The sequence below is a fragment of the Serinus canaria genome, chromosome 1A (assembly GCF_022539315.1).
Source record: "Serinus canaria isolate serCan28SL12 chromosome 1A, serCan2020, whole genome shotgun sequence".
In the NCBI taxonomy this organism is placed as follows: domain Eukaryota; kingdom Metazoa; phylum Chordata; class Aves; order Passeriformes; family Fringillidae; genus Serinus; species Serinus canaria.
The window spans coordinates 15,341,499-15,368,390 of record NC_066314.1 but is presented as its reverse complement, the minus strand read 5'-3'; the positions used below and the strand labels follow the sequence as shown (position 1 = coordinate 15,368,390).

The 26,892-nt window shown below is 37.3% G+C and overlaps 1 protein-coding gene across 1 annotated transcript in view; it reads left to right on the top strand.

Moving 5' to 3' along the window:
• The window catches only part of CERK (ceramide kinase), a 41,609-nt gene extending 17,820 nt beyond the window's left edge, over positions 1-23,789 (top strand). The window contains exons 7-13 of the mRNA XM_030237977.2: positions 8,361-8,435; positions 9,886-10,038; positions 10,830-10,935; positions 13,655-13,725; positions 17,718-17,923; positions 19,904-20,112; positions 21,041-23,789. Coding sequence (XP_030093837.1) covers positions 8,361-8,435; positions 9,886-10,038; positions 10,830-10,935; positions 13,655-13,725; positions 17,718-17,923; positions 19,904-20,112; positions 21,041-21,140 — 920 coding nt within the window. The 3' untranslated portion in view covers positions 21,141-23,789. The remainder of the gene's footprint in view (positions 1-8,360; positions 8,436-9,885; positions 10,039-10,829; positions 10,936-13,654; positions 13,726-17,717; positions 17,924-19,903; positions 20,113-21,040) is intronic.
• Positions 23,790-26,892: the final 3,103 nt, after the last annotated feature.

Below are 26,892 nucleotides of genomic sequence, written 5' to 3'. Positions count from 1 at the left end.
AAATGCTAAGATTTCTGGACTCGCTTTTCTTCCTTTTGTTCTCACAGCAAGTACAGGGCATTTGGAACTGTGGAACAGTTCTCATTTTCCAGACGAAGTTGCTGTTTCTGCCCCTTGTTAGAGGGGCTACACATTCACAGTTGTCAATTTTCAGCCACTTTTTCAGGCAGTCCTGACTGCTGTCATTTGAGAGGACTCATTCTTCAAACTGAGGTCTTTCTTGATATGATTATTATTATTATTGACCATAAAGGTATTCTTTGGATCAGTCTTACTGTTTTCAATCTGGTGTCCTCATCCTGCCCCTTTGGTCCTCAAAGATTCCTTCAAAAGCAGATTAACATATTTGCTTTCTCTTACAGGACTGAATTAACTGTTGTAAATCTTTAACAAAATCAGTAATTTTGAGGTTTCTGTAGGAATACAGGGGGACAGTCCAGTATCCTTTCTATGCTGTTCACATTTCTTGTAAAGAACTGGGGATGAGATAAACATTGTGAGCTTCTGGTTAGAATTAAAATAAAGACTTCTGAGAAAATTTAGGTTGTAAAACTAAAAATTTTTTAGTTAGTTGTAACTAACTAAAAAATTTCAGTTTGTAAAACTATACCAAGTGAAGTAAAAGTGATCATTTCTACTCTCAAGCTATAGGTGACTAATTTTATATTCCTTTCATTTTTTGAAAAATGCATCTAGACCCAAACATTCTGAATTGTTACTTGCAAGAAGCTTAACCTTTTCTATCTGCAGTATAATAAATGTTTGGTATCTAAAAGTTACAATGTGAATATTCTCTTACGGTTTTTCACCCTCCTATTATATTTAAGTATATTCTGATTTTATTTGTTAAAGCTTTGTATTAAAGTCAGTATGCATAATGAACTTCACAAGAATAGAACTCAGTGTTCTTCTCATCGTTTTTCTTACTTGGGCAAATTTCTTAAACTAAAGTTTTTTTTGCATACATGACTGGTTTCAGAAGATTTTTTCTACTGTGATATGTGACCATAAGAAGATACAGTTGAAAAACCAGAACCTCAATATTAAGAGCTATTTCTTTGTCCTCAGGAAAGATTAATCTTGCTTTTTCAACATTATCTTTAATGCATTTTTTCATTGGGGGCATTACTTTTGCACCCAAAAAGCATGATCTTAATTGACATTTTAATTTTATTAGCATGTATCAAGTCACTTCTCTTATGTATTTTAATGTTTTGTTTGTTGTGTTTTGTCCACTGTATCCTTTTGCTATTTGAATGTATACTGTATATTCTATTCCTAGAACTGACATGAGGTACAGCCTTGTAATCAGTGCTATAGTTCAAATATTTTCTCCAAGTCATTATTCAAATCCCTCAAAATTTTTTTATAAAGATGTGTAAGGAAGCTGGCCTTAAAGTTCTATTAATTGTTTGGAAATAGAATAATACATATCTCGATCTGCTTGTCTACTGTATGGTATTTAAAATGATCTATGCTGTATCTATGGGAAAATGTTTATTTATTGAAAAAGGTAGTCAAGTCACTGAAAAATCTTGACACATCTAGTCATTACAGTGACCTTAAATTGAGTATGAAACAGTACAACCCTACCTCAAAGCAGCAAGCTTTGGGGTTTTGTTCTGGTTTGTATTTTTCCAGCCCATGGTGAAGCTGTTCTGTATTCATCTGTGCCTGATACATTGGAGTTCTGGCCATGTATTGACCCCAGCAGATACTCTAGCTCTATCATTAGTGCAAGAAGTCTGTTCCAAAACTTAAGTGAATTCTTAGAAGGACTTTTTTTTTTTTTTGAAACTAAACCAATAGTCCTGAAATAGAAGTCAAAAGTAATAATGAAATACTAATCATGCATCTAATAAAACTTCATCCATTGTGTTCTACTTCTTTATAACCAACCTTTTTTAAAATATCCTAGGAACTCATTAATAGATATTGAAAGCAAAGACTACCCATAGTTTAGAGATGAAGAGCTAAAGCTCTGTGTGTCTTCTGATACATAGAGATGGTTTACTCAGTGATGACAGGAGCCTGGGGTAAAATGACAGTGGATCAGTGTTTTCTTTTTTTTTATCACTTAGTTCCTGATGTCATTGTGTTAAGAGAAACGTGGCAGGTTGTGGTTTGTGGTTATGATTAAACAATTTCTGTATTCAAACAAAACTAAATTCAGCAGATGATCTTTGCTCAGAGACTGACAGTTTAATTGTACAGAGGTTCAAAATTACAAATGAAAGGGATTTAATGCTAAAACAACCATCTAAATGACTGGGTTTCAGTGATAAGCTTTATTTCATAGCAGAATCCATTGTGCAGGCTCTCTTCTTTGAATGTTGAATACTATTTGTATATCATGATTCTTAGTTTCTGCATTAAGTCCTGCTTGGCTCTTTTCTTCTTGTGTCAATTTCCCAACAACCTCTTTCCTTAGTTTCCTTATTGTTGAAAAATATAATTTATTCTTATGCATTATGGAACATTTCTATGAAATAACTTGTGGTTTTGGTGACCTGGATAAAAGACTTCTACTCAAATGGCAGTTTTAACTTCTGAATCTTTCTTAGTTGCAGCCATTCATCAAATCTGTCAGTGGAAATTGACTGTTTGCCATTGTAAATGGATTTGCTGTTAAGAGTATTTAGAAGCTGTAGTGTATCTCTGAAAACCTCTGTTTAGTTATTTTTTCCTCTAGGCCTTAAAAGCTAGTTATTTCTTACTAGCCTTAAAAGCACTTGCAGCCATGGGGTCTCACTGCATTCAGACTAGTAATGTGTCTCTACAGAGCTTAAACACAGAGAATGATTCCTGATACAGCTTAGACACTGAGGTTTTATCCACATGTTTTAGTATCAAAATTGCACCCTCTGGAGTTAGCCAAAGTAATTTGCCATTCTTATTACACAGAATAGAATGCTGTTCTTGGCATAGAATAGGAGGACAAAGCTGTCAACTGCTGTTCTTTTTTTTGTTTAAAAGAATTTACTAGATTAAATATTTTTAATGATCTTAGCGGATAGGAAAAAACAAACCCACTTCACTCTGTGTTGTTGTACTCTGTTGTACTATGTTTATTGCAAAAATCAAGTCTGCAACCCACTGTGGGGGAAAATCTAAACCCTTGGGAATATTGAGTAAAGTATAGGCACAAAGTTAATAGCTATAGTGATTTTAGGCTTCTAGTGTATCCAGATCTGGGTTCTGGTGGTCAGCTCTGTGCTGTTTAGGCTTGAAGGATGCAGTATGATTATAATCAGAATGCTGATGTGTCACTGTAGAAGTTAAGAATGCCAAAGGCAGTACAGGCTTCCTGTATGAACGTAATACAGGAAAAAGATGGAGGATTCATTCACAAACTTAAAAAATAGATTCAAGTAGAGTTGTGAAGTGTGACTGGACTCATACCACTGTCATTTAGAGTGTAAAAATTATCTTTAAAATGTGTTAAAGCATAGTAATAAAAGCTATCTTTCTTGCTTAATTACTCCAAGTAATCTGTTCTTAGCTTTCTTCGCTACAAAGCTTGTAATATTTCATGATCTTTGCCATTTAGTTAGCATCTCATTTCAAAGTTCACTATATCCACTTTGAAATCTGAAGTGCATGTTTTATGCTTCTCCTTCAGTACTTTAAATCCATTAAACTTCTTGAAATGACGGTCTTAGTGCTAAATAGTGCATTTAATATAGTGGGCCTGCCATGGCGACAAGTCAGTCAATATTACTTACTCCTGTGATGTTCATTTCATCTCTAAAATCTGCCATGATTAGATTAAACCATTTTTGTTGTCTTGTGTTACTGAGCTACACTGAAGTAATTATCAAAAAAATCCTACACCAAAGTATTTCTGGACTGTTTCTGTTTAAGCCAGTCTCTTGTTCTACAGGTGAAACTTGACTTTTTGGTTTCTGTATGTGTAAAGGAAGGTATACAAAACTGAGTAGGTACATGGGTGTAAGCCCAGACCCTTCATCTCTTCCTGTAACAGTAGCTTCTCCCCTTGCTTTTGAACGTGCCAGCACCTTCTCATTTAAGAAGCACTTCTCAGAAAAGTAATTTTGTAGAATTTTTCAAAATATTAAATGCTGCCTGATCCAAAAACATGTGGTTACTCTGTCATTAGGGCAGCTTACCTGACATTCCATCTGTATGATGAGTGCATGGATTATGGGTTCACAAAAACTCTGCACAAATATGAGACCCCCCACTGAAGTTGCTGTTCTACTTTTTCGCTACAAATACTGTCCTAAACTAATTTGTCTGAGGATTTTGTAGGTGCCATGGGAGCATCTGCCTCTGTCAAGAGTATCTCACATAGAGCAATGCTCATGAGTTCTAAAAGGATTTCTTTCTCTTTATTAAATTCATGGTTTTCCATGGGATCAACATCTAGCTGACTTGCTTCTGTCACTTAGTTTCCTACTTCAGTTGTTTGTAATTTGTTTCATTTTCCATCAATAAAAGCACAAGAATAAATATTTATACCCCACACCATGTGTGTGTTTTGGTTTAAGAAACCTTAGTTGTAAGTTAGTCTAATCATGATCCAGAGTATTAAGTCTAGCACTTTGACTGTGTTGTTGGTCCACCAGTCAATGGCATGAACTCTTCCATACAACCAGCAAATTATCTGATTTTTGCTTAACCACCTAGGTGGTTCTATTACCAATTTAAACTTGTGAAGTGGTGTCTGAATGTACCTGTCTGCATGACTTGTCTACTCACAAATATCTAGCAATGTTCACATGCAAAGGGGAAATCTGATGATTTAGCTGTAGCTCACTCTGTATAATGCAGTCCCTCACTTTGCTTTCTTTAATATTGCTTTAACAAAATTTATTCAGAGTTCGTGCTCATTCACACTTCAATAAATATCTTGATCATTCTTCCTTGTGATAGATTAATTAAAAGGAAGGATTTCCTTACTTTTATATCATTAAATGTATTTCTATAAAAGATTGCATTTTTCATACTTGTGGAGGAAAAGAACACATAAGAATGTGCCTGGATAACAACCATGTGGCTGTATGAGACCTAATAAAAAACAGACTTCAAGGAAAATGTGTGGTAAAGATTCAAAATAATTATACCTACTTTTCAAACACAAAATGTTGTGCCTTCTACATATTTCATGTTTTCAGTGAGTTCTTAATATCAAAGTATCTGGGAGAATTCAGACATTCAGCATTTACCTATGTTATGGTGGTGTGGTGCCACCATTGTTGAAATGTACTGGCCCTATGCAAGATGATTGTAGTGCTAGTGAAGGAGTTGGAGGACAAGCAGAATAATCTGCAGCACTGGTGGTTGGTGGCATTTTAGATAAAGGAATTAATATCCTTAAGGTAAGTTTCAGTTTGAAACTGACAATCAAATTTTCATGCTTATGTTTGGTGTCTGCGAGTGAGGTAGACATCTAAATTTATAGCAGAGGGCATCTGGTCAACTGGATCAGCAGAGCTTCTTGATCTTCTGTAGCATCTGCTTGTCACATGCAGATGCCTTGCTTCCCAAGGCCTTCCACTGAGGCCTGTGGGTGAGTACCTTGACTCAAGCTGAAGCTGCCATCAGCTACTCCTGACTTCTTGGTTTCTGTATGTGTAAAGGAAGACGTACAAAACTTAGAGTAGGTACATGGGTGTAAGCCCAGACCCTTCATCTCTCCATGTAGCAGTAGCAGTCCTTGACCAGAGCAGAAGCTTTGGCATAGTCTGCAGTGTAACACGCACACATATAGCTCTGTGTGTCTTAATCTGAAACTTAATCATTGCTTTGCATGCTGATTTTCTTCCCTACTAACAAACCAATGCAATAATTAATTTCCATGCTGAATATATTTGTCTTTTTTTTAAAGTGAATTAGGACCCAGTTAGCACGTAGTCCAGCTACTTTCTTTGCATTTGCATGTAGTTCTCTGCAACCCATAAAAACTTCTTTTATGTTCCTTCACTTGGGTTGTTGCCCTTAAAAATTCTCAAAGAAAATCTGGCAGAGTATGTATATAGTTTTTCTGTTGGTTTAGTCAGAGTGTACAATACCCACCACTTAACATTAGTCAAGAGTCATGCTCTGTGGGAAGCTTCTTGCCTGAACTGAGCGCTCTGGCAATCCTAAGATAATAATCATGGGATATTATTCAAGCCATATTTACATTCTAATCCTGCTTTTTTTAGTAGACTTATACTGATGAAATGACCCAGATTTTGATGGGTTTGTGTGTCCATCTGTTTCCACATCTAGTGAAGATCCACCTAAAGATCTAGAAATCTTGTTTGGTTAAGTATTCCAAAGAATTCAAACCCTTAGTCATCATGAACATTTTTGTGACCTTTAAACAAGTAGTGTTGGGTTCATGCATGGTGTAGTGTTATGGCAAGTTACATTCTCTTTTCATGTGTGTGAATGCCATAGTAGTTACTACATCCATGTAAATAGGTCACTGGTTCTGTTGCTCCATACTACCAGCTCCAAGAGGAAAAAAACAACAGTATTTTTCTGTTGGTATGTTTCCCATTTTAGAATCTCAGACTTAATTTCAGACTTCAGTTTTAATTTTAACACTTCCTTACTAGTTAATGAATAGAAATGTAAATAAGTTCTGTGTAATTGCCAAACAGATGACTCAGCTTTTAATTGAATGTAGAAGATCATAGGGAGATGGGCATCTGGTGCTGAAAAGTAGCTTGCATGAATTCCCCTTTTCTCCTCCCATCTGTACTGCAAAACCACTTGGAAGCTCTGTTCGTGTCAAGACAAATGTAATTGAGGTAATTGTAGGAGCAGAATGCACACAGATGTGGAAGAAATGAGAAATACTGGATTAAGTGTTCGGCTTGTACGTTCAGCAGTAGAAGTTTCAGTCAGATCTCTCAGGGATTGTTTTTTTGTTTTTCTTTTCAAAAGTAGTCAGAATTTTCTGTTCATGAGCATAGGAGACAATATGAAACTTGGCAGTAAAGTATAGCTTCAGCTTCAGAAGTCCACTTAATATTTTCTATTATCGAACTTTATATGTGACATGAGATCATCATCTGTGTACCTCATCAGTTGTGATATGAGAGAAACTGGATTCCTCGGTCTTGCAATGGCATATACCTGTAATGGTACACTGGCACTGTCTTGGACCTCAGCCTTGTAGTGAGAGGTCTGTTTAGTCACACTGTTTCTTTTGTCCTGCAGTTCTGTTACATTCTCTTCAACTGGCTCCTGGAGCTGCTGCTTGTTCACTGTGGTAGATTTCTGCATAAGATTTACTTGGTAAAAGCTTCTGTCCTGCCATTCACAGGCAGGGGAAGTGGTGTCAATCTTCTGAAAAGGAAAGGATTTTCTTTGCTCCTGTTATTAACTGCTAATGCCCTGACTATTTCCAAAGTGAAAAAGAACTAAAAGTGGTTTTTAAATAATCGTTGCTTATTCCTCCTTTATTAGTTTCTATTTCAATTTGATAAGGCCTCAGAAATCAAGTACACTGTATTTGAGCTGCTCTTCCACCTAATGTATTGGTAGGAAATCTGAGAACATGTATGTGGACAAAGTTTATCTTTTCAGTTATCTACCTCTGACTTTACAGCAATTCAGTTTCATGGAAGGGATGGGAGAAACTGTAAGATAAATTCGGAGTTAGGTGCTGCCACAGAAACACTTCTGTCTGTCTGGATCTGAGTTCCAAGTCCCTGCTGCAGAGCAGAAGCCAGATCCTTATGTTAGGCTCTTGTTTTTTATAGGAAGACGGGAGAGTTGTCCACTTCTAAACAGCATATAGGTGAAACCTAAAGCTTCCCTCCTTTCTTCTTGTAGGTATTTTGCATCAAGTCTGTAAAGGTACATCTCTATCCAATTTGTTACCTTATCTAGAAACTAATTCCTAAAAGCAAGTATTTTTACTAATTTTCAAATAACAGAACAGAGCAAGAGTTTCTGGTATAAGATGACATCCTGAAATTTAGACCACAAAAAACAGCAGACCAGTCAATTTCTCTTTTTTTTCATGAGATCTCAATGAGCAAGAAAATCCTAAACAGCTGAGAATCAATGTATGCCTGCCTCATTTGATATAAAAGCTATAATGTAATAGTGAAATTTTCCATTTAAATTAACTCACTTCCCTTCATAACTGCTACATATTTATTGCTTATATTGTGACATTTTTGTACTTTGTATGGGCAGCATAACTTGTATTCATGGGGAGGTGGGATGTTACAGTTTAAATAATAAAAATAATAATACAATATCCCTGTATTTACTTTGTTCCATAAAATAGAAAGGAGTAAACCAAAGGAACATAATGCTTTAATCCAGAGGACTGTGCCAATGATGCTTGTTTTGCAAAGGTACAAATTGATGCCTAGTTTTTTATTTTTCAGGATCAACAGATTGCATATGCTATTCAACTGTTGGCATTTCTGATCCAGTAACTTCAGCTCTTCATATTATTGTAGGTGGGTGGTCACAGTTTGCTGTGTTGTTACAAAAACAATGGAAGTAGCCCAAAATACCATTTTCATTTAGTTCTTTCTTTATGTCTGTGAAGTAGGTAAATTTGAACATAATGGCTGAGTTGAAATACAAAGTTTTTTCCTGGCATTTAGGTCTTTGATTTAAAATATAGGAGGTTAAAAACTAATTGCTTTCTCTACAGTAATTGTTTTCAAGGGAACATAATATTTCAAAAATGTTGTGCTAAAGTTTTCATGAATTCTGTCATTCTTTTGGAAGTAGTAAATAGCAATAAGCATCAGTTGTTGCACTATATCTCTATATATATGTATATCTATCTTAGAGAAAGCTTTGAGAAATGCATGTACACTTGAATGGTGCTATTTTGTGCTAGTTGTCCAACTGTCCTGGGCAATTCAATATTCCCTTGCCAAGTTGGAGTGACGATGCCTTCTGGTATCATTACTGAGTATCTAACAGCTGCAGTTTTAGGATCTGGTGTTGCAAAGATTTACACATGTGCTTCTCTTACTAACCTATGGTTTACGCTGTTCAGCATCTGTGGAGTTAAAGCCTTTGGACTAGGGTTGGAAAAATGTGGCTTTAATAGTGTTTTAGCTGTGTTGTTAAGTCCCAGAATCACAGAATGGGTCAGGTTGGAAGTGACCACAGTGGATCATCTGGTCCAGCCTCCCTGTGAAACAGGAAAAGCCCCAAATACCAAAATACCAAACAAAGCAAAAAACCCCACCCCCACAACTCCCACCATCACTCCAAGGTTTGCATGAGGAGGACATCAGAGAAGTGGTGTATTCTTTGTTCTTAGGGATTTCCAAGACTTGACTGGATAAGCCTTGAGTAACCTCATGGGACCTCATAGCTGAACCTGGTCTGAGTGGAAGGTTTGATGAGAAACCTCCAAAGGCTCCTTCCGGCTTGAATATCCTCTGATAGTATGACACAGGGTTTAAGTGGTACCCAGGAGATGTGCAGGAGATACTGCATCGTTCTGCTTAGGGAAAGGGGCTGTCAAGCATTGGCACAGGGTGCCAATACATAGAAGACAAGATGTGGCACTTCGGGACATGTTTTAGTAGTGGCCTTGAGAGGGCTGGGGTAGCATTTGGACTTGATGATCCCAAAAGCCTTTGCCAATCTAAATAGTTCTTCAGCTCTCTCCCTTCCCACTGCTACAGAATAAATTCTTCATTATATGTTTTTAGCATAATGAACCCTTTCTTCTCACTTAGTGTCTAATGCTTTTAAAGTATTAAAAATTATATTGACTTTTCTTTATGTGTAAGAAGTATATGCATTTATGACATATATATTGCCATAAATGCAATATGTATTTTTTATTTTTAATGACTTTGCAGTGTTAAAGTTACTGTCATGATTGCAGCTGCAAATAAAATAAGGCGTGACAGACATTTGCACTTCCAATCTTCATAGGTGACTGTCAGCCTCTGGATGTCTCTTCTGTACATCACAACAACACATTTTTGAAATACTCCGTGTCATTGCTGGGTTATGGTTTTTATGGAGATATATTGAAAGATAGTGAGAAGAAGCGGTGGATGGGTCCAATGAGATATGACTACTCAGGTAATTTTTTTAATTACTGCATTATTTTGTCAGCATGTAAGCATATTGAAGCAGTTGGTTTACTCTCTACAAACCGACCTTCAAAGTTTGTAAACATCAGAAACTGACCGAGCCTGGTTTTAAACTCCTTGTAGTACCAAGTATATTGGATTACATTATATAAAGCTCTGTAACTTTGGAGTTAACATTGAGAGTGGGCTCAATAAATTTGTGTTGAATATGTGCCACCTATTGAAAATGGCCTAAAAGTAATAACTTATCTGTCCTAATCATTTGGTCATTCTTTTTAGTCACTCAAAGAGAGATAGGCATTCCTCCATCTTGAACATTCAGTTGATGGAATGAATTGTTAATTTTGCCCTTATAAAGAGATGAGTGATTTAATCTTGTTACCTAATATTTGGATAAATCCCATGCTAGTGGAAAGTGTCTTTTGCCTTGTTTGATTTATCTTGTGTTAGGGAAAGAAGATGCATGAGGAGAGTTTTAGTGCAGGCGAATTTTAAGATTCAGCAGTGATATATAACTAAATTTTTTAGTTGGTTTTTAAAGTTGTCAAGTGAAATAATGGCACTTCTGACAAATGTTCAAACATTGGAGTGGTGCTGTGGTATTTTTTTGTTCCTTACAGTCTAAAATATCATAAGAAAAGGATTTCTCAGCTTGAGGGCTACTATTGTTTTGCAGTCCTTAGAGAAGCAAAGAGATGAAAAATCAAGGAATGTATGTAGAGATATTTGCCATGTGGATTTATAATGACTTAATGCTGCATAATGCCTTTTTTTATGTAGGCTTCAAGACTTTTCTATCTCATCACTATTATGAAGGAACAATTGCTTATCAACCAGCAAAACACACACACGGATCTCCACGAGATCAAGAGAGCTGCAGAACGGGGTAGGCTAATGTTTATCTCTGGATATTTGGTGTAAACTATTTAAAAAGGCCTGTACATAAATAGAGGTTACAGAACTGCTGGTTTTAATATCAAAACACTTACTCTAAAAGAGATAACCTTGTAAAAACAATTATGGACTCATTAAAAAGAACACCTCATTTTATCAGATCATTAAACAAAAACCTAATAAAATTTTGTTAGCTGGTTCTCCTCCCTCAGTTTTAAGTGAAGCAAAATGTATCAGCACAGGACCCAGTTACAAGATGCTGAGGATACTCTGCTGTGTTCCTACTAAGAAATCAAAGATCTGGATGCCTTGTAGTTTCTACAAATGGAAATAATAATTCAGAAATTCTCAAGTGTTCACATCCTAACTGCATCTAGAAATTTTAGTGGTTGTTTTAGTGCCATAACAGCTGGCATGGTTTGTCCTGAGGACAAGTCCTCTCAGGAATCAGCCTGTTTAACCTGTTTCTTTGTATGCTACTATGATGCTGTATGAATTCTCTGTGATATGCTTCACTTGTTTCTTTAGTCAGGGAGCCTGCCTTAATCTCCCAGTGCTCCTTCCTTTCTCTTTGCTTTCACCTGCTTGAAGTTATGCACTAGTATTGATTATTCCTCTTTATATATGGATTTAACTGTCAGACATTAAGTACTTGTCACAGCACCAAACAGCACAGCAGGATACAGACAAGCCACAAACTTTGTCCAGAAACAATAAGACTGCTGTGACACACTGGAGATCAGACCAGTATCAGCTGGAGCAGCTATCCTGACCCGTCAGGTGCCCTCATGCAGGGGAGGCTCCAGAGGGAGAGAGCTGTCATCCAGGTCTGAGGAATGGAGTAAGGAATGCCTGGTGCCTCACAGGCCTTTCTTATCAGTTATCCTTCCTGATAACTGCTGGAAGGGCAGTAGGGCCAGGCACAAGAAATTTAGGGGAATCCTGGAGTGTGGTAGTGAGATTGATCATGCAGGTGATTGACAGGCTGGCTAGAACAGCTGCTCTGCCAGTCTTCTTACAGAATATCAAAAGTATGGATGTGATGGTCGAGGGCAGTTTTGGCAGTGGTGACTGTGAGATTATAGAGTTTTAACTTCTGAGAGAAGTAGATGAGACAAAAAGTAGAATTGCAACCTTGGACTTTAGTTTGGTTTATTTGGGTATCTTGGGAAGATTCCGTGGGAGCCTGTCCTGGAGTGCAAAAAGGCATAGGAGAGTTAGTTGGTACCTCCTCAAAGTTCAAGAATAATCCGTTCAGATACTCAGAAACTTGAATATCCAGGATAGAAAAGCAGTTTGGATGAGCAACGAACTGAGTAGTAAAGACAAGGTGAAAGTGGAATGAGTTACTTTGGAAGAACACCAAAGACATTGCTTAAACATGCAGGAATGGAATTGAGAAAGCCAAAGCTCAGGCAGAGTTGAATTCTGTGAGGGATGTGAAGGGTGTTACTTCTTATGAAGGGATTATTTAAATACACTGGTCATAACAAAAGGCTGAAGGAGCTGTGGGCTGAAGGAACTTGCTGCTTAGTGGCATGGGGAGCATAGTGATAAGATAATTGAAAAGGCTGCAAAGTTATTCCTTTGCCCCATTTTTCACTGATGTAGTCTAACCCAGGCCATACAGGTCCCCAGGCTCCTGCTGTTTCCTGGAAGGGGAAACAGTGGATGTTACATACCTGGACTTTAGCAAGACCTTTGGTCCTGTTTGCTGTATATTCCTAAAACTAAGTTGGTGAGGTGTGGACTAGGTAAGTGGGTGGGTGAGAAACTGGCTGGACTACTAGAAAAGTTGTGAATGCCAAGTCTGCCTGGCAGCCAATTACTAGTGGTGTCCCTTGGGAATATTGGGCCTAATACTGTGCAGTGTCCTAATTAATGACTGAGACAGTCTCAGAAAGTTTGTTCTCAGCAGTTTTATGGATGATATCAGATTGGGAGGTGTGGTTTATCTTGAAAGTCAGGGCTGCTGTTCAGAGGGATCTTTGTGGGCTGAAGAAATGGCTGATAGGAATCTCCTGAAGTTCAAAAGATGTAGATGTTCTGCACCTGGGGTAGAATTGTCCCAAGCAAGTGTGTAGACTGGGCACTGACTGGATGGAAGGCAGCTCTTCCAAAAATATCTTCAGGATCCTGGTGAGCAGCAGCTGTACCTGAGTTAGCAGTATGTCCTTGCAGCAAAGAAAGCCTACCTTATATTGAGATTTCTAAGCAGGAGGGAAGTCAACAGGAGTGATTCTTCCCCTGCACTCAGCACTTGGGAGATGGACTGTCTGCAGCATGGCAGTGTCTTTCACTGTTAGAGCAGTCAAATGTTGGAACAAGGTGCCCAGAGATCTGTGGACTTGACCCTCACAGATCCTCAAAACTTGACTAAGACACTGATCATCCTGGTCCTGTAAGACCAACTTTGAGCTCTCCTGTGAGACCAACTTTGATCATATGATGAGATCAACTTTGATCTCATCAGAGGTCCCTTCCAGCCTCTGATCTTTTGGCTCTCTGCTGCTGTTACCTCTGACATCCAATCTTTAGAACTGTACTTCAATAACTGCACTGCCTGCTGGGCTATGATTATTCATGAGGATTGTCAGTGCTCTGGTGCATCTTGTGGTGGGAGAAGATCTTGTAATGACTGGGTAAAATAAAAATTTGAAATTAATAATAGTGGAGGTCTTTCAGGAATTAAATGGTATTTTTGTTTTCAGATGTTACATTTGCAAGCAAAGTGGGAAACAGCTGGCAGAACAGAACAAGGAACGTGGATTGAAACATGAAGGTAATTTATCAAAAGAAAGTAAAATGTGATAGTATTACACAAATTATTCTTTTTCAGAAGATAGCAGTTCAAGTGTGCATGTATATTGGTTTTTAAACATTGAGTTACTTGATAATCCATTGTTTCTTTCAGCTTACAGAAAACACCTGTAAGTGTCATCTCCCCCCTGTACTCAGCACTAGTGAGGCCACACCTTGAATCCTGTGTTCAGTTTTGGACCCCTCACTTTAGAAATAACATTGAAGTGCTGAAACATGTCCAGAGAAGGGCAGCAAACCTGGTGAAGGGTCTGGAGCACAAGTCCTGTGAGGAGCAGCTGAGGGAGCTGGGGATGTTTAACCTGGAGAAAAGGAGACTCCAAAGAGACCTCATCATGCTCTACAACTGCCTGAAAGGAGGTTGTGGCCTTTTGGAGTTCTCTGTCTTCTTCCAGGTTATGAGGAAATGACCTCAAATTATGCCAAATAAGGTTTAGTTTGGATATTAGGAAAAATCTCTTCATGGAAAGGGTTGTCAGGCATTGGAAAAGGCTGACCATGGAAGTGGTGTCCTGAAAGGGTTCAGAAGATACATGGATGTGGCACTTGGGCAGATGTGGTTTAGTGGTGTTAATTTGACATTTGGATTGTGATTTTAGAAGTCTTTTCCAAACAAAATGATTCTATGACACTATGATTCTCAGTATGTGAAAAACATGTAAGGTGTCCTCTCTGTCCAAACCTCAGAAAATTCTGATAAAATTATACTAATTGTATATTTCAGTGTGTTTAGCTTCTTTTCTTTAAGAAAAATAATATTCTGTCTTACAATTGCAGTTTTTTTGCACTGATTGTGCCAGGTTCTAGGCATTTGTTAGCAAAAAGATTATCATACTGTGGAGATTCACTGCTAGCTTAGAGATTCCTGTGCAACTTGAAATCCCATTACACTTGTGTAGTGCTTTCATCCTAGCAGATCTTTGATATAGTAAAGAGATGGTCAAATCAGACTATTTCTTGGGTTATTTTAATCTATGGCCAGATTCAGCTAAAGAATTATTTTTTTTAGAGTATAAATAATGCATAGAAATAATAATACAAATATGACAGTAGGTTTTTTGGTAAGAAAAAAGATTGGTTTTTTGAGAAATGATTGTAGTTATAAATTGCCAACCTTTTTTCTTTTGTCAGCTGGTTTATGTGCATTTTTTCATGTTCGTGTGTTGTTTGGTTTTTTGTTGGTTGGTTTGGTTTTTAAATCTGCCTTTTTGTTCCCTTTCATCTAGCAAAGGAGCTACTTGAAAGCTACAGGTTAGTTAGCAATCAAGACAGTTTTAGCCAACATTGCAGATGACATTAAGCAGCTGATTATGTAGGATGTTGTTTACTTTATTCCATTCTGCTTCTGGTAGCTGGCTTTCTTTGCAGTCTAGTCTCTTATCCACGCACTACTGGTAAGGAAATAATACAATCAGCTACTTTTGATTCACTATAGAAAGGATTTTAAATCTCCACTTCAGATAAGCTTTTCACTCAGCAGGGTGTCTTGGCTGACTCTTTCATTGTGCCTACCAGGTTTGTGTGTAATTCAGATAAGTTTAGAAGGATGCTTGATTGGTTGTTGCTGAAATATTTCTTTGTATTGTGCAGGAGTCTCTGTGCATGTGCTGAGTAAATGTTGACTGTTAGTACTTTGTGCTGATTTCAGCAACTTGCAGTGTGTGTACACAATAGGCCACTGATGAGTGTCACTTATGCACTCCCTGCTTATGACTGCCCTACTGCAGGATATTTTGAGCAGAGAATTTGTGCTGTTACAGTGATACACACTGCAAAATGGTTATGAAAGCAGTTGGTCATTTAAAATGTGATTGGTACCCTGACTTTGTTCTTACTTTGAACAGTGAAGGTGTTCTTGGCTAATATGCTGAAATTTGTACCAGATGAAAACCATCTGTTACAGTAACATAAAGAAGCATTTTACCTTAAGCATACTTATGATGTAAATATATATCTGAACACACTGATGACTAAATTACTAATGCTTCTCAGAGAAACAGCAAAAGAATTTATCAGTAAAGGGAGATGTTTGCATTTTGTTGTTTGTGTATCAGAAAATGCCTGTTGTTTCTAGTTCCAGTAGTTCATGTTCTGTTCAGTTCCCTTCATCTCAGTGCAGGGTCTTGTCATTTACCTGCAGCTTGAACAGTCATTCTCTAGTCTGACATTTAGCTATGTCTCATCTCTCTGAAGATGTACATTTTGAATCTAATTTAAGTTACTTCTTTTGGTAATGTCATGTTTGGAAGCAACATAAAAAGATCAGCAGTAAAGCAAGCAATATTAAAAAGAACTGTGGCAAATTAAGCCAAAATGTTGAATTTAAAAGCTGTGGTTTTTTCTTGCTATTTCTGATATGTTTCTCAGGAGGTAGAGGGGATAGTCTAGATGGAAAAATTATAATAAAGTTTTTTGTTTTCCTTAAGTCTTTTGTCACATTGTAAGCTTACATGGTTTTTCCTGGAAAGCTGTTTTTCTTGTTCTGTTACTAGAGGGTGGATAGTAAGACGTTTCATTGAATTCCAGAAAACAAGAGAAGTTCAAATAGTGAAGAACAACTACAAAATACTTTGGAAACAATTTTTTTCTTTTTATTTTTCCTGATGTATAGAGCCTGGTACATGTTGATTCAAAATGAATGCATCACAGACTTCAGGTTCAAAATACACTAGACAATTTTTATAATGATTCTCTAAAGTAAATGTGAAGTTCCTAGAACTGAGACAGTAAAGAATATCACAATTTCAGGACATGAAATATATAGCATAAAAATCATCTTTAATCCCATCAGAAAAGCACCTTGAAAATCACTGTTAGTTAACCAAAATGTGGGGAACTGAATCATGTTAGATGACCAGTTAACATTCCTCAAAATCTCTACCTTGTTTACATAAACAAACTTAAGCATTTTTTGTTCACTCCTTAATCTTACCCCTAATGGCACTTCAGTCTTCCCAGTCTTAGAACAACATGTATATCCATAGTCTGTTCTGCACTCATTACTTCTCTGGAATTGTTCATTTGAAATGAGCCCACTTCTGTTGGTAGGAGAAAAGCAGTGTTATGGCTGCTTTTTGGCTTTTTCTTATTGTGATAAGGAAGACAAACATGTTTAATCTAAAAATAAAAAAGGCATTTTTTAATATATTTCTATCCATATTCAAGAAAAACCAGTTTGGGCAACAACTCTTCATTGCCTGCCAATGCTTCTTTATTCTAGAAAATTTCTCTGCTTCCTGGTAGTATCAATGCCAGCACACATTTAAGTTCAGTCTACATGTTATCTCCAAGAGAGTTTCAAGGTACTGAAAAGAGGCTTTGTGTTATTTTCCAGAAATCTCTGAAGATTTGCCCACAGGAATGTTTAACTCTGTTAATAGTTCTAATCTTAGGGCATTTGGGGCTAGAGTGGAAGCAGCTTCCTAGTCCTTGCTGCACCCTGAGTCATCCCTTCCCTTTGACTTTTTAAAAACATTAAGTTGCTGCATTGAGGCAGAAGAGGAATATTGCTTCAGAAACCAAATACTAAACTACAATCCTTGCATCATTGCTTATTTAAGATTGACAAGTTGAAGAGCAAAAATAGAACTTTAAAAAGTTAATCCCTCTGAACTTTCACACCACAAGAGTTGTAATTTACCTGTCTTTTCCTTTCCTGTGGCTTTGCAGTTTCCCCAGATAGCACTGATCCTGAATTTGACATGCATATGCCAGAGCAGGCAAGCAGTTATGGGGGATAGTCACAGTCAGAAGGGAGAAAGCAACTTTCTCTGTTAGTGTATGAAAAACAAATACTTTAAAATATTCTTTTTAAATGTAGTTTATTTTAGATATTTATTGACAGTACATGAATATGGCCAGGGAAGACTTTTAAGTTGCCATTGATTGTTTTTTAGTGTTCTTGTTAGTAGATCAAATAATTACCTGTCTCATGTCTTTATTGATGTGTTTCAGAAGGTGAAGAAGAATGGAAGGTTATAAAAGGGAAGTTTCTAGCCATCAATGCAGTAAATATGAGCTGTGCCTGTCCACGAAGTCCAAAAGGTCTTTCACCAGCAGCTCATTTGGCAGATGGTTCAGCAGACCTCATTCTAGTCCGGAAATGCTCCAGATTCGATTTTCTACGGTATCTCGTCAGACACACAAACCAAGATGATCAGGTGTGTATTCCTTTTGACAGGGTCCATCAAAGGTGTAAATATTGGTATTCTTCTAAGACAGAAATAATATCTATAGAGCAGGTTTGTTTGGTTTTTTAAAATGTATGCATTTTGCATGATGCAATCTTAGCATGTGTATCATGGGAAAAAAAAGCAGCTCAAAGCATTTTACCAAAGTCAACTCCTTGGCCGTAGCATTTTAACAAAATTCCACTTTTGCCATCTGAATTCAGTTTTGTAACATTTTCCAGGTATTTGCTGTTTGAACAATATTTAAAGTTATTTTATCACAACTGTGCCCTCATATAGTTGTCATGAAAAACTGCTCACGGCATGAGAAACTACTCACAGCATGAATAGCTGAGGTAGATGTGGTGAAGAATAATAAATCACTTCTGGGAACTGTATAAAAATGTGTTTTAGAATTAAGTTACCAGAACTGCAATTTGATTGTAGACTGCAGGCTTTTAGCAGTATTTTACTACATATTAGTGACCAGGATGAGCGTTATGCATTCAGCTTGAAAATTATTTTTTTCACATGTTGTAGCTGTCAGGCAGGAAGATTCATCTATGCTTTGGATTGTAATATCTCTTGAAAGAGAGCTATGACTGTGACTACACATATTTAATATTTGTCACAACCCGATTTTATTAGCATCTTCTGGAAATTACCTGAACAATGGACTAATATCTAGTGCATAAAATCAATAAAAGTTTCCTTTTATCCCATTTCTCTCTGCGATATGCTGGTTTTGCAGTGGAGATTAAATGCAAGGTTGTGCATATATCCTTATCTCAGGTTAGTGTCCACCATAAACCCCTTCTTGGGAAACCTTCTTGATAACTTAAGGAAATGTGAAGGAAAAAAAAAAAGTGAAGGGTGACTGTACATCAGTACAGTCACATTTCACATTTGCTTCCCTGTCATCTACTTCCTGTAGACACACACAGACATACTCCATGGCCTTTACTGAATGACCTGTATGTATTCCATACAGCTTGCTGAATAACTAGCTCTATATCTGTTAAGTTGCTTTCAGGGCTGGTGGGGGCATCCTCTAATTTATTGTCCCTTCAATTGATGATGACTGTTTTAAAGCATTTGTTCAATATTGTAGTGTAAATCTGCAGCCTCAGTTTTAAGAGCAGTTTTCTAAGTGACCTGCTTTTTCTAGCTGAATTAACTGGTTAAAATTATTTTTTTTTTTTGGAATGTAATGGGAAGGGCAGGTGGGAACACCCAGGTGTGTCCCCTGAAGGGGGCTGCTTTGACACTGTCCCTTGTAAGACTGTTTGTCTGTTGCATCATTTTGCATCATGAGCAGTTCTCTGGTGCAGGGTCTGGGGACCGCTTTGAGGGCAGCGTTTGATGGGCCATGACACCCCTTCTGCTGTCCCTCATGTGGAGGTCCTTTGGATGTGCCTTGGGTGTGTGAAGGGCCCCTGGAGCTCCTCTTCACAGCAGAGGGTGGGCATTCACTGCTTCTGACTAGAAGCTTTTTCACCATACACCCAGATCCTCTCCTCCTCCCCCCTTTGATGTGTGGGTCTGGTAAAGCTGGCAGCTGATCACCCCAGGGCTGTGTCTCCACCCAAGATGCTGGGCTTAATCCTCCTGTGAATGTATTCTCCTACCCCTGCCCAGACCTGAGTCTCTTATCCCCATCAGCTTGCAGTCCAGGGCCTCAGTCAGGAGGCCAATTCAGGGTGGTATGGTCTTCCATGCAGCTTTATAGTGCTATAACAGGCACTATACAGTGACCATTGAGAAGTAAGGTTTCATTTTGGCTTTTTTTTTTTTGACTTGTGCAGTTTTTCAGAAGGAAGTATCACTTTATACCTCAGGTAAGCTTCTCTAGAAAATTGGAGTGGACAGACTTTCCTGGAGTACAGAATGCTGCATGCTGATTGGCTTTACACATCACATGTATTTAATTATAATTGCCTGATTTGCCTTTCTTTTTTTTTTTTTTTGCAGTTTGACTTTCCATTTGTAGATGTTTATCGGGTTAAGTGCTTTCAATTTACATCAAAGCTTTCGGAAGACAACGAAAGCAATGTCATGGACATTGGAAAGAAACGTTTTGGCCAGTTCTGCAGAGATCATCCAGCCTGCTGCTGTAACATTGTCAATAGCACCTGGAATTGTGATGGAGAAACTCTGGATAGTTCAGCAATTGAAGTGAGGTAAGCTTTGATTTTTCTGTCTATAAAGCAGAACAATTAAGCTTTCTCATTGATTTTAAAGATGCTTATAAAGACATCCTAAAAAGATGCCTGTGCATAGCAAATTTTGAGTCTTCTGATAATAAACCTAAATATTTTTGTTACCATTTTGAATCCTTTCCAGAGAATACTGCAGCTATGTGTGTTGTAAATGATCACTCTGAGTGAGATGGATGGCCCTACCTTTGAAGTCGTACTTACTTCTTAGGAACTGTTATTATGTGTTTTAAGTGCTGAAAGTGATGATGGTGTTGGAAGGATTCTTTTTAAATGTGTGGAATGCCTCATTACTCTGAGCAATAGCTTTTCCTATTTGCTTAAGTAAACATCTTTGCCTGACAGAAATACTATGTCCCACACTTTGTGGTTTTTTTGCACACAGCACAGTCTTACCTCCAGTCTTCACATACGGAGAAGGAATTTTGCAGTTGTGCAAATAGTTAAATTGGAAAAGAAGTTCATGAAATTTGAAAGGGTTTTTTGTTTAGTTTGTTGTTGTTGTTGTTGTTTGGATTAGTTTTGGTTCCTTGTTTTGTTTGTTGTTTTCAGAACAAAGGGATCCAAACCCATAATATCTACATACAAGTGTTAAAATATAATCCCTTAGCAGTCCAAAGGGGAGTTTTATAAATGCTGTATATTGTACAAGATTGACACGTCTAGGTGCCCATAGATCTTCTTGTATGGACGAGGGGCATAAAAGAGGACACATGAAAACATCCAGCCCTCTTAGCAGGGAAGGATTGTAACTAAAATGAGGGCGTGGTTTCTGTAGTCAAGAGTAAGAAACTTTGTCCAGCTGTGTGAAATGAATGGATTATTAGAATTAAATTACTGTTATTAAAAATGTGGTCCCCATTTATTTCTTACCAATTTCTATATTTTTCAGGGTTCACTGCCAGTTAATCAAATTGTTTGCGAGGGGAATTGAGGAAGACTGTAAAGATGAAGCTGCCCACAGCCAGAGTAGCATTGAACAATTACTATAGACATTGTTCCTCCAATGGGGAGAAGAAAAAATAAAAGCTCAAGTAAATTGAGTAAATATGGATTTTAGTCAAATTGACAAGTATTTTAAACTTCTAGATTTTTTTTTATGGCTTCACTATGATTTTAGACATTTTACTGTATTGTGTCATTTTTTTAAAAAAACATTGTAATCATTAAAATATATATTGGAGCAATGTTATCTGTTATGTTAGAAAACATTTTATGGGATTGGCCTATGTCTGTGTATTCATGATGACTGATAAATTCTCTTTGCTTTTCTAGAGAGCTAATTTAGTAGTTGTGTTGCAATAATATCTAAATGTTACGGAACATTGGACTTCCCACTGGCACCAAGATAAGACATTTTCAGTGTCTGAGAAGATGTTTTCTGCTGGGAGGGTTATGTAATTCTGTGTGGCTTAAATGCTGGACAATGGTGTTGTCATTTGCTTTTTTTTTTTTAATTAAAGTATTTCATTTTATAATTCTGACAATACCTTGCAACTTATCAATGCAATTTAAACACACATTCCTGGCTTTAAGTAATAACAATAGTAGTGTACAGATATTTGAAAAATAAAAGCACAACTATATACAGGTCACACCTCATCCTATATATTCTGTCTTTGAAGGTTTCCTTGCATCATGCTTTTTGGGATTATAAAAGGTTTTATGACTGTTTGGATGATACCAAATACCACACAATGCAACTGAAAAGTCTTGCAAGCAAATTGCAGGAGTACTTGTATAATATCAGGAAGGCACAGGAAAGGAAAATATAAATAAGTCCTCAAACACCAGCAAGTTTTAGGTTTTAATAATATCTGATATTAACCTATTAAAAGCTTCCCTCTTCACAATTCTCTGGACATTCCACTCCATGTGTTGAAATGTCTTTGCAAAATAAGATGTTGAAGTGTTAAGTTTAGAAATATGATTTGATGATTGAAAATCTTTAAAATAATTTAACTAAATATGAAACAAAATAATTTGCTTTGTGAAGCCAAGGGAAGAAACTGGCATCTGACAAATCATGAATTCACTGTGCTGATTTGTTTTTATAACAAAAAACATGAGACTGTCATATAGAGCTATGGAGTGATTATTTAAGTTGTATATAGTTTTATGTATTGTGGCACATGTTTTTTGTCCAGGGTTGAGGCTAAATTTTACTCTTCTTGTACAGGCTTATTCCTGTTTGAGGACAGAAGTTAACCCCTGTTCTATTCTATCTATTTTAAAGTGTTTCTTTAAGTTTAAAGTTCTCTTTAAGACTGACTTCATCTGAGGTTTTTTTTGTGTCCAAACAGCTGATGATTCTGTATTCATGTATATTTATTGGTACTTCTGTCATCCAGCTTGTGTTAGTTTCACATCTCTCATATATGTGGTCAATGTAAGCCATGGTGATTGATTGGTCATTTCATTACTGAAGCACTTGAATATTATTATAACTGGCAGGTAATTTTTTTTCTGTTGAAGTTATTTACATTCCAGTTTTGTGTATTGTCAAAATTGTGTTCTATATCTTTGCTACAAAGTATTATTCATATTGCTCTATATGAAAAAAAGCACTTGCAAATTATATTTGCCTCAAGTACAATCATACAAAGTTTAGGATCTTTATTTTGTTATATAGTATTTCAGGAAATACTTGAACACTTTTCCAAAACTACTGCTCTTTTCTTTCCTTATTAATGCAATGAGTTGAAATGTTGATTCATCCAATGTTTTTCTGACACTTCTAACACAGGTGTTACATATACTGTATTTTTAAAGCCATGTTTAATAAGTGAAATAGTACTTTTGAACTAACATCCCATTGAAAATGAAATTATGCAGTTCTACAAATGTGAATATTTGTTGAAAGTGTCATTTGTTAGAAAATGTCTATGGTTGTTGCGATTAATCCATGAGTATTGTGAGAGTACCCAGACTTTGAAGTTAGAGTAATTCTTGTGTAGGAGGTAATGGTGCACATTCAGCTTACCAACAGTGAGGGAGCTGGAGGCATTGCAGCTATCTAGAACACATTCTCATCAATGAGAACTGGAATAAATACTAACCAGCTCTTTCCATTAGTTTTCTAGCAAGTCATGAGACCCCCTTGAACTTGAAAAATGGAGACCTAATCTCGTAGTGAATGTATAATGAAATGCTTTGAATATTTGAGTATCTGCAACTGAGCACTTGGTGTTTCCACTGAGAGCCACTGTGAAGGTCTCCTTTCTGAGAAAAAGCCACCAGAAAAGGACAAAAGGTCATTGTATACTATGGTAAGGAAGTGTGAAGTAAATAATAAAGGTATTGCAACATAATAAAATTTAAAGGTCATAGGTAATAAAAAAGCTGCATAGTTGCATTTGAATAATTCTGTTTGTAGCATATTAAAGTAGCAAAGCACCATATGTGAGTTGTATGACATGTCCAGTTTATTTTTAAGAGAGCTGTGTAAACAATGTCTTCTTACATTTTAATTCTAGAGATTTTTTTTCTCTGAATGTAATCTTAGTATGGAAGTTATGTATAGGAAAACCAGCTTTGATTTTTCTTTTTTCCCAATCTTGCTGGCTTCAAGATTAGAAAATGTGTTCTGTTTTATGACGCTAGGGCATTTCATTAAAGAAATAAAACTGCATTGTACAACAGCGCATTGGTGTTCTTCTTTTCACTAATTAATTTGAAAAAAAATCTCACTTTGACAGAAATCTGGCAGTAGTATGCTTAATGTAACCACTGTGAGCAGATCAAACAAAGATTAAACAGAGTGAAGCAATTCATAACTTCCAGTTGGGTTGACGACAGCTTTGTGGCAAATGTGAGCGTGAACAAACACTGAGAGTGGAGGAAAGCAACTAGTGAAGCTGGACTTAGGCTAATACTAGGCAACTCTACAAGGGTAAACTGAATATGAAACTTATTATAGTGCAGGTATTTAGAGTTGTCATTACTGTGGAAGCAAAAGAAACTGCTGTTCTAAGAAGCGTAAATGTGTATTATACTATAAATACAGGGTAAATACAGGGGGGATCTAGAGTTTTGTTGCAATAATTGCTACAGATGATGTATTCTAAAAAGTCAAGCATGTTCATTGTAGATAAACAGTGAGTACAGAAGAAAAACATGCTTTTCAGCACTGCAGACACTTCTGCATTTGAAGTGAATTGTTTTTGTGTGGCAAGGCTTTGGTAGCTGCAGGGTTGACTTCTGGATGAAGGCAGCAGAGGATGTCCCCATGTCAGACAGTCATTTCCCGAGCCAGCTCCAAGATGGACCTGCCACTGGCCAAAGCTGAACTCATGGGTTGGCGTTGCTAAGAACTTCTGTGATAAATGAGAAAGGGTAAAAAGTGCTGCTCAACAGCTGTGAAAGTGGAAAATAAACATCCTGCAGACACTTAAGGTCAGTGAAGAAGGGGAGGAGGTGCTCCAGGCAGCAGATGAGGTTGCCCTGCAGCCTGTGGAGGACCTCCCTCACACTGGAGCAGGTGGATGTGCCCCAGGAAAGCTGCAACTCATGGAGAGCCCATGGAGCAAGCTTCCTGGCAGGGGCTGCAGCCATGGGGAAGAGAACATACATGAGCGGGTATTGTTCACAGGAACTGTGGCTCATGGGGGATGCTTTCCTCTCCAGAAAGGAGAAAAGAAAGTGTTGAACTCATTGGAACCCCCACTTCTCCATCTCCCTGCACTGCTCAAGGCAGAGGGAATGAAGAGTCAGATGTAAAGCTGAGCATAGGAATGAAGCAGAGGGAGGAGAGGAAGTGTTGCATTTAGGTTTGGGTTTATTTCTGTCTTACTCTGGCATTAATTTGCAGTAAATTAATATTAATTTTCCCCAAGATGACTTTGTTTTGCCCCTGACTATAATTGCTGAGGGGCCTCCCTGTCCTTAGCTTGACCCCTAAGCTATTCAATCATTCTTTACCCTGTCCTGAGGATGATGATCTAGAATCAGAAATTTCTCTTGCAAGAAATGTGTCTTGCAATTCCAGTATTAGAATAATAGGATTTTAGAACCATTTAGGTTGAAAAAGACCTTTAATATCATAAAGCCCAATTCTTAAACCAGCACTTCCAAGACCACCACTGAACCATTTCCCTAGGGGCCACATCTACATGTTTTTTAACTACCTCCAGGGATGTTGTCTCAGCCACTTCTCTGGACAGCCTTTTCCAAGGCTTGATAATCCTTTCCATGAAAAAGTTTTTCCTAATACTGAGTCTAAACCTCCTCTGACACAACTTCATAGGAACTTAGATTGGAAGGGACTTCAAAGATCAGCTTGAGTCTAAAGCTCTTATTGGCCTCAACTTGAGGCCATTTCCTCTATTTCCTCTTGTTCTGTTGCTTTTACACAGAAAAGGAGACTGACCCCCACCTGGCTACTAGCTCTTTTCAGGCAGTTGCAGAGTGTAATAACATTCCCCCTGAGCCTCCCTTTCTCCAGAATAAACACCCCCAGCTCCCTCAGCAGCCCTCACCAGACTTGCACTCCAGACATGTCCCCCATGTGTTCTCTGGACACAATCCAGCACCTCTTCTAATGAGGGGCCCAGAACTGAACACAGAATTCATTCCCTAGAACTCCTGCCTTAATCTCTGTGAAGTAAGTGAGTAATAGGAGTTCATCATTTTTATTCTCATTAGTGACATTGTTCTTATTTCAACTTTTCTACAGGAGAGTGAAGTAATTTAATAGCTTCTAACTGGTGTTTAAGTTGCAGTAAATGAGTTCTGTCCATAATGTAGGAACAGTCTTCCCAGACTTCTCTTACCCACTTTCATGTACATGATCTACATCTCTCAAAGGCTTATGCATGTTCTTAATTAATACATGACTAGTCCAAATAATTAGAAGGGGTGGGGCATTCCTTCTTCAGTCATGCCTTTCCAATACTCTGCAATGAGAGGATTAACTATTTTTTTTAGTCAGTTTTCTGCTGTTGAGAAATTATTCCTAATATGTATCTACCAAAACTGCCAGTGAGGTTGTCTTCAAAAAATGTTAGCTCCTTTGTGATTCTTGCATGTCTGAAAAGATGATTTGCTCTTGTTGGTAGCAATTTTACCTGAGCAATTTTCTGGCTTATTTTATAGAAATCCTCCAGCAACAATTAAAATTTACAGGTTTTTAATATTGTTTTTCAATATTTCAATAGTATAGGACAGGAAAAATATAAGTGGATAAATTATTATTCATAAAGGAAAAACACTGAACAAATAACAGAAGTGATGCAAATTTAAAAATCCATGACAACTGAATTGGAAAGGATGAAAGAGAACAACTGCACAGTAAACAACACAGTAAAGCCAGCACAGTAAACAACACAGTAAAGCCAGCACCAAAGGTTTGACTAGATTGCTATAAGTTTGACTATTTACAACTGGTAGAGAGAATAAAAGCTTCATCACTGTTATGAAGACATATTTCTAAAAGAATGCTGTTCACCCTCTGTATTTCCACTCACAAACTTTACCATAATAGCAGCACAGCTAGAAGAGCTGCTAAAGGACAACTGTAAAAGCACCCTCATAGTTTCCTGTAGCAATGTGAAACATTCTGAAATAACTGTTCAATTCAATCTCCCAAATACTGGTTTTTATGTTAATATTTAGCAGCTGCATTTTAGGAAAGGGGAGATTGAACAAGAAATGCTAGGTTAGTGTTTCAATGCTGCTGAGGTCAAGGTGGTGGGATAGCAACACACCCCAGCCAAGGGTCTGTCCCGTAGGTCTTGTAAATCATCA